Below are 8,998 nucleotides of genomic sequence, written 5' to 3' on the forward strand. Positions count from 1 at the left end.
TAGGAGACGTGAACAAAACAGGGAGAGAAAGCAGGGCGTTCTGAAAGGAGAAAGGCATAACGATGACTGTAAGATGACAGAAGGCAGTGGGGAATGGTAAAATGAGAGGACTGCCACAGGAAGCTTAAGAGGTTAATGACAGGCAGCTATGGATAGATGGAGTTTGCATGGACACAGATCTCAGATCTGATCCAATTGCAGCCCAATTCTAAAGGAAAAGGCTATAAATCAGTCCAAGGATTCTGGTGAATAGTGCTTTGTGCCTCATAGTTTGTCATGTAACCAGCAGTTCTTGATGGAATTACAACCATTCTGCTCACACTCATCTCCTATTTGCTCTGTAATAAGTTAACAATAGTAAATAAACAGTGTATCGGATTTCAAGCTGACCTGTTCATGCCAAATGAATTTGTCTTGCCTAGAGGCTGCCCTAATTTAAAACATATGTACCCATTTAAATCTTGCTGTTTCCATACATTAAGCTACTGTTTAGATTTTTGCCTCATCAATATTCTTCATTTCGAACAAATGTGTAATTTGCTGTGGGTTTGGATCAAAAGTGTTCTCTGAGAATTTGTGTGTGTTGACTATGGGGAATTGTACAGCACTTACACCTGTCAGCTGGAATCAGCAGAAGACGCTTTGTTCTTGTACAGGTAAAACCTTCATTAGAATCAAAGGAAGTGTACATTAATTGCATGAAAGATGGGGTCCTCGTTCAGTGAAAATACAACTGAAATAATGAGAACTACTGTATGATAGTATATTTCCCATATATCAGTATAAGTCTCGTAGAACATGGATAGAAGTTTCCAATTTCTGCCAAAGTTTTAAGGAGTGAAAAAAATTTTGTATGTAAAATAGTTTCTCCTAAGAAGAACTCTTTAAAAGATTGGAGCCTAAATGTCAGACTCCAAAGAACATATTTAGGCCTCTGAATAAGTAGCCTGGGCTTTTCACAAGTGCTGAGCTCTGCCAACCCCCACTGTTTGCAGGATACAGCTTCTAAGGCTGAACATCATTTGACTGCATGTTCTTGCAAAGAAATACTAAGAATTTGCAGTAGGTCAAAGTGGCTCCTTATCTTTGTGTGGAGATAAGGGCTGCTGTTCCTCCTAGGAAACAGCGTCTTAGAAGCGGAAGGCTGCACTTCTTATCATTCAAGTATGTGCCATAAAGGGGTAAAAATAGGGACGTTGAGGATAAGAAAGCTGAAACCAAGGCACCTGCTACCCACAGAAGGAAACTTGGGAATGAAATAAGACCGAGAGTATCTTCTATTTTGAATACTGAAAATCTTCACTTATGAGAGTAAATGATTTGCCTGTAAAGCCTCTGAGATTACTTGAGAAAAGGTTGGCAGGATTTAGGCTCCTGAATTTACCATGCAGACTAAGTTCTGTTTACTGAGTTTTACAGAAGCTGAAAATGCCAGAGTTGGCTGAGAGAATTAGATTTCAATACTATTAAACATTTACAGGACATCCTAAATCCCCATCCTTTAGTTTGTGACCTAAACAGAATTGATTAAACAGAAAAGTTGAAATAAGGTATTCAGATCATATCACTATTGCCAAATACTGCATAGTTCATTCAATTTCACAATATTTTAATCCAGTATTTACTTTGCCATGATATATAGTGCAGACTATTTACAATGATTGCCATTCTTTAAATGACAGTTTTCCTTTAAAGCAAGCAGCAACAACAACAACCAGCCTCATACCCTGCTCCAAACCTTGTTTGCAAGGATTTTGATTTGTATCACTAATGTACAGATTTACACAGAGCAGAAAAAGGGGGTGTTCTTATTCTTGGAGCTTCTTGTATACTACCTGCAGCCACATTCTGCCACTTTCATCCCTTCATAGTTATATATCAAAGTGGGCACACCAGCATCATCCTTGTAAAGAATGGAGATTGAATCCAATTTAGTTGGAACACAACAGGCCTTGGAAGCTTTCTTTGGGTTTTGAAGATGGACGAGAGTTTGGACAATAGCATGTTTTGTTGGGGTAACGTTATCTGTCAGAGGGAAGAAGCAACCTCCTTTACACTCAAAAGCTTCATAATCTTTTGGAGCAATGATCCAGGAATCCCAGCCAATCTCTTCGAAGTTCACATGGAGGGAAGTTCTCCGGCAGTGGTTGGCACTGATGCTTCTCTTGCTTCTGGAGGAATGCTGGTGGGGTCCAGGGATGGCCTTTTCCTCTCCCTGTTCTTCCTCTTCAGATGAAGTGTTGTTCTTTCCTAATTTCTTTAGCACACTTTCTTGTTCATGAACAATCATGTCCCGGAGTTCCACTTTGGTCTCTTTTGTCCCATTGCTGCGGTCATTGGAGAACACTATTAATAGCGGCAGATTTTTAGTGTCAGGGGTAACACTGATATCCAGCTTCCCACAAGTGAAACCACCCAGAGCCTTGCTCTTTATAACAACCTCCAGTTTGTTTTTAGTCTTCAGTTTGTCTGCTCTGACCCATCTTTTCACAGCTCTGGAGACTTCAAACATCTCCCAACCACACTCCTGGATATTGTGGGAGACAAGGAAAGATTTGGTACTTTCTGGATTTTTCCAGTGGTCACTATCTAGAATATCATAAATGACCATGTTGCCTTCCAGCCTGGAGAGAGACCCGGCTTCTCTGTGGCAGGAGATATAAATTCTCAGTTCAGCTCTCGTGATTTCCTCATATCGTGGAATAGAGATGTTGAAGAGCAAGATGTGTTTCTGAAATGGATTTTCTTCTGGTGAAGCTAAAGAAACAACATCTGCAATAGGAAAGTAAAACACGTGGTTACAGTGCTTCTGGCTGTCCAAGTAACTTGCTATTAAGAGACTCAGGATGTATTTTGGGTGTAAATTAAGAACATGGCTACCCAGCTTAAAAAAAAAAAAAAAAAAGTCTTCTGGTCAAGTTTGAGGGGCAGGGAGTGGAAAGTGGAAATTGAGGTGCCTGGTGTTGCAAGCATTTTCATCAAAATTGCATGGTTAGGTGAGTGTGTGAAGTCTGTCTAGAACAAGCTGTGAATGGTGCTGGTCAGTGTTAAGTACGTAACTAAGACATCTTGGGAGTGTTGCGATTTTGCAGTTTCCTAAAGAGATTTTTACACAAATAATTCCTAAAATACTCTATGAATTTCCTGTCTTATCATCATCATATGGGATGAACAGCCCTCCCAATAGTAAGAAGCGTGTTACATATTTAAGTGTCTCTAACAACTACCTGTGCTGAGGCTTTTGTTGTTGTCTTCAAATAACTTTGAAAGCTGCTTGGATTACTGAGAGTTTGGGGAAATAGAAAAGCTTTTGAAAATTCTAAAGATCCAGGGTCCAAATTGAGACTTGGTGATGAACAACATTTAATGCCCAGGTCCCAGTCTTTTCCAGGCTGAACTTACTGAGCTTGCCAAGGCAACTCTGCCTTTGGAGGGGCAGATACTTGACTGGAAGATCAGATTGGCTGTGTTCAAAAGTCCGCACTGTCTGATATCTGTTTGGTCAATGTAAGGTTATTACTCAATCATGATTGGTTTTTAATTGGCTTATGTTGACACTTCTTCACAGTGTTTACCCACAAAAGCAGTGAGAGAGGAGAGTGAGTTATGGAAACTATAATCTAGTTTATACTGTTAAGGTTTCTTTCCATTTCAGGACTAGGGGCACTAATTTGGAGATTTGGAGTTCTTCATTGTGATGTTAGCTGTGTAGTTCTATTTTTCTTATAAATAGAAGCTTCAATTCTCCCTGTCTTATTTTTATCACAAGGATTACATTTACTTCTAACTTTTTTACTGCTTCTTATGATGGAGCTTTTAAAAGTCTGTGTAGTGTTACACAGACAGAGATCTTGAATATTTTTGGTTGAGACAAGCTTGACTACCAATTTCCATTTAAATCTTTCCACCTTAACTGGAATATTGGGAGAGCACTGCTGTTCTTTCTTTGGATCCAGAGACACATTTCTGAGTTCACTGCTGTGGTTTTTAAGTATCAGAAGAACCACCCAAAAGCAGAGCTCTCTAGCATGGGTGTCTCAATTATAGATGATCATAAGTTTGCATTCTAACATTAAAACTCAGTTCCAAATTTCTAGCTTTGAGAAACATTATTCATATAAGCCATTATTCAGTGCATCATCTCAGTTGATGCTTTTGAGAAAAGAATATTGTACAGTAAAAATATCAAAGAAGAAAACTAAAGGTAATTGTACTTTTTTCAGACTGATAAAACTAAAGAACGAGACTACAATCCAAAATTTTAATCTGTTTCATTTCTAAAGAATCTGTGGAAGTTAGGCACTCAGTTCCCTCTGAATGTCAAAAGAATCTGAGTACCTACTGTCCATCCATGTACTTCAAAATTTCTACTCCACATACTTAAGACTTCTCCTACCTTCAGTGCTGAAGCTCCTTACAATATTGGATGAGGGAATGGAGGACTTGTCTGCAGCATATCTATTGTATAAATCAATCATGAACTGTGGTGGTTCTTCTTTGGTCTTCACTTGTGAAGGGACTCTTGACATATTCAAACTCCTTAGTAAATCTGTCTTCATATTCTCCAGCAAAGATTTAAAGTCGAAATGAGTCTCATCTTCCACTTCCCCAGGATCATGAAAGCGTGCATCAGACTTTCCCATAGCTGATAACTTGTCCCAGTCCTCCAAAGGCTTGCCTCTTGTCAAACAGGCAATGATGTTGAAAACAGACAGTGCAGCTAATACTCCAAAATAATGCATTTCTTTTATATTTACTTTCTGATGGAGAGACAAGAGGACAAGGGTATTTTAGCTGATTAAAAATCTTGTTTCATTACAGAGAGGGGAAAGGAGGTGGAAGGCAAACAACTGGAATGTCCTTTGCAAATCACTTTCTTGTGCTCTTTTTGCAGTCTGCTTCAAACCCCAGCCTCTTGTCAGTTGTCAAGCAGATTGGTTGTACACTTGCCCTTATCAGAGTCATTGATGCCATGCTTCAGCTTCTGTTATCTAGCAAAGCTCTTAGTTAATGAAGATTCTATAAACATCTGACAAACACATGTGGCTGGTGGGAAGGACATTGTATATTGTAGAGAATCCACATTTCATTTTAGGGTCATCATGGCTTAATTACACTCTTCTCTCATTTCCTTGCCAACAAAGAGAAGCTCTCTTAGGGACGCAGAAGATTAAACTGTTTTCATCAAGACTATAAAACAGAGATCTAGAACAAAGTTACTCTATTAGCTATTAGTAAATAACATCTCAGAAATCTTTATTACAGTCCCTTCTCATGTAGTCAAAAAATACCTGATCATTTGAGAGAGACCTGTGATTCTGCAAGATGTGATTTCATGACAATACAAACAACCTTAAAACTACTTTTATCAGTGAAGAACTATTGTTTGTACACAGTGAAATATCTGTTTTGTGTCAAGTTTGCTTCATGTTGTTTGCAGGCTTGTCCATTTTTAGTTTGAATGCTTTGGTGGATAGAAATTCAGTCTTGTTCTTCTAGTATCTTATGTAATACATTTCTTAGATTTTTTGATCGTCAATCCAGTCCAAGAACAACCACTCATTATTTCAGTGACCTCAAAATGAAGGTGGAACTGGGCCTTCTAAGGCCACACAGAAAGTAAAAGCTCTCTGTGCAGATACAGAAGATTATCTATGAAAATACTGTTATTTATGAGAAGAATGGGTCAAAGCAAAAATACAACACTGGTGACAGAATTTCTCATGATACAGAAGAGATAAACCTAGTTTATTTATAGACAAAAATATCACTCGCTATCTTAATGCATTATGATTTAATCTAATGATGCGTAAGTATTTTAGCTGTACTATTAATGTATCATTTTTTCTAAGAACAATGCAATCCATACTGTACACGATCCATAAAGTCTGAATAGTATTATGAGCTTTTACGTTTAAAAAATCTAATTGCAAAGAAGCAGAAAAGATTTTGCTATTTTTCTCTAGTTTTTTAGCAGTTCATACACAGTGTTTAAAGTGATCCCAGACTTCTCAAATACTCACATGTCTGTTAAGTGACAACTGGGAACCAAGATCCTGGTTAATTATGTTCCTGTGGTGTAAAGTCAGAAAGTCTGCTATGTTTTACTCAAGGCCTTTGTGCTTCCCACCAGTGTGCAGAGCCCAATTACTTGTGTTTGTTCAAAATGTAACTTTCTAAGAGTCTCCAGGAATTACCTGAAGATATCAAAGAACTGAAGATTTCTTCAATTTTTGTAGCATTTCTCTAGAAGATTATCACTTACACTTAAAAAAAACATGGTGCCTCATTTATTATTTCATTGTGCCTGGCTTCATTTCTAGACCGAAGTTCCTGTAACTTTCTGGCTGGCTGAAGGAGCCCCATAGCACTGGCATTTTCTCTCTGTTAAAGTACTTGTACAGTGTAATCAAGTTACTTCTCAGTTTGCTTTCTGATAAAATAAACAGATTGTGCTTTTTAGCCATATTATCAGACATTTTCTCTAACTGTCTTTGTTTCTCTTTCATGTCTCTTTCAGGATTCAAATGTTTTTTTGCAAAAGGTGAACACTAGGGCTATATATAGTTTTCTAGTGGCAGTCTACCAGTGCCACATGCAGATATAAAATCTCTTTTCCTGATGTGGTTCACTACCCAGGGGTGTATCTTTCCAAAGCCTGCATTAGTCCTCTATACATAGCATCACCATGAATGCTAATACTACGCTGTGATACCCATGATACCCACCAGAATTGTTTTAAGAGTTATGGATTTCAAGGCTGTAGTCATCTACTCAGTAGCAGCAGCCTCAATTCCATGTGCCCAAGTACTAAGTTCTGCATCTGTCTACCTTAAAATGAATTTTGATTACATAAAGTGCAGCTAGATCAAATGAACTATATAAATACCTCTCACTGTCTTCTGCAAATGCTGTGGGCTTGTTATATACAGGATTCCAGTTCATATATAAAGATGTCAAATAGTGTCAGGCCAAGTGTCAGCTTTGCAGAAACTTTACAATGAACAGTTCCATTTAGTGGCAATTCCTTTGAAAGCTGCTGTTTGAGGTTTGGCAGTGACGCATTTGTTAATTTCTGTGATACACAAATATGTTAATATTGTCCAGTGGATTCTTTTAACTACGCAGCCTTGTGCAAGTGAGTTGAAATACTTCATGAAAACCCAGGTACATTCTGGCTGTTGCTGTTACCTCTGGCAATTAAACTGTGGCCACAAAAAATGAAATTTGATTTGTTTTAGGAAAAAGTCCTTAACGCTTTGCTGGTGAATATCACCTGTTTTCCTGTTTTATCTGCCTTTAGTCATCCCATATCAACGTATACTTAATTATTTTAGGACTAGTTAGTGGAATTATCTTGACTTGGCAGTTTAAGTGTTTGTTGATAATCACTTTCTCTACAAATCAAAAGATCTGTTGGAACCAAGAACGTAAGGGTATCAGTGTCTCCCAACAGCAGCTGACTGCATTTGTGCCTTTTCAAATGTAGTTTCCTTTTCCATAGGAAGATTAGACATCCAGATACCAAAGACTCAGGAAGTAGTAGCCACTTCTACACAAATATGGGGTTTAGACATTGTTTGTTTTAGAGAATTTACTGGTACAGCTAAACGCTAAATGAAATACATAAACTTTACTAATAAGAGAATTTTATTGCTTGTGTAGTAAGGGTATGCCTTGAGAGCTATGCCACTTACAAGTATAATTTTTTTTGACCCATGCTAAGTAACACAGATATGCCAACAAACCTTTAAATGCAGACTAAACCTTTCAGAATTTTATAGATATCTTAATGAATATAGGAGTAGCATTTTTCCTTATGCCCTATAGACCTTAGAACAGATCATAGTATCTCTTTCCTAATTGCTTACATCAGGACATCTTGGAAAGTCAGCTTGTACCCAAGGGTTAATTCAAGATCTGGAAAAGATTCCTTGAGGAAAACAAAATGCAGTAGATGAGAACATAAGGACACTAGGCTAATATGTCGTTCTGTTCAGAGCTGGTGCTAAATGGGAGCAAGACTAGACCTACAGAAAAGGTTAAGTTTTCACAGAGAACAGAAATGACAGTGACTTAAGATATTTTGAAAACGCATATGCTTATGGCTGTTCTGTAGGAATAAACTATGATTTTCTGAGCACTTTTAAATTTTTCTTTATGCATTAGCATTACTCTGACAACTGTAGTTGAGTTTCTTGTGATTTATAAAAGCACAAGACCCTACATTTTTAAGGCAGACCTTCAACATCAACAGTATACAAAGGTTTGTCCCAGTAGTTCCAGTGTAAATCACTGCAGTACTTTGGGAGAAGAAGAAATGCCTAGCTGGATCCACGATCTTTTGGCAGTCATAACTGGCAGATGCTCCAAGGTGCCTTAGAACTATCTACTTCTTATTTGAAGCTGTTTATGATGAACTAGCAAGAACTGCTGTGAGAGTAAGCCTGTAAACACCCCCATACATGCTGAATCTTGCTTTTATGAAGGTTAGCAGGAAGTACCACATTTACACATCTCTGTTGTCTGTGAATCTGCACCACATGAATATGAAATACTGGTGGCAGAAGTTATCTAGCATCTCAGCTGGATAGGAGCCTCCTGTTAGTCATTCATCAGAAGGTAGTGTGTGAAGTATCCTTACCCTAAACAATACAACTCCTAATAGGATAAGATAATGCAGATTAGGTGTCTCTTGAGGAGGAAACACACTGTATCTTGCATTCTGTGCTACCTCATAGACTTCAGAAGTTTGTTCCAATCCTGATCTGCCTATGCTATTGTGCTGGAGGTGGCTGAAAATGGAATGTGTGGCAAGTGTGTCCTGGCACACAGGGACACTGAGAAAGAGGATTGACAGACAGAATGGTGGAACGCCAGCTCTTAAAGGAGCACTGCAGTTACAAGGGCTACCATGAATGCATCAAGAGAGGATTGTGCAGGAGGTAGAGGGATGCAGAGACTTATTTTCTACAAAGACTTCTAACAGATACACTGC

The 8,998-nt window shown here is 38.2% G+C and overlaps 1 protein-coding gene across 1 annotated transcript; it reads right to left on the minus strand.

The window, feature by feature from the left end:
* Positions 1–1,595: 1,595 nt before the first annotated feature.
* GDF2 (growth differentiation factor 2) lies at positions 1,596–8,020 on the minus strand. Its single transcript, XM_005497990.3, has 2 exons — positions 4,397–8,020; positions 1,596–2,772 (listed from the first exon to the last, which is right to left on the minus strand). Exons 1-2 carry the CDS (start codon positions 4,740–4,742, stop codon positions 1,832–1,834), a joined length of 1,287 nt encoding a protein of 428 aa, XP_005498047.1. The 5' UTR covers positions 4,743–8,020; the 3' UTR covers positions 1,596–1,831.
* Between the last annotated feature and the right edge of the window lie 978 nt (positions 8,021–8,998).

The sequence above is a fragment of the Columba livia genome, chromosome 6 (genome assembly GCF_036013475.1).
Source record: "Columba livia isolate bColLiv1 breed racing homer chromosome 6, bColLiv1.pat.W.v2, whole genome shotgun sequence".
NCBI lineage: Eukaryota > Metazoa > Chordata > Aves > Columbiformes > Columbidae > Columba > Columba livia.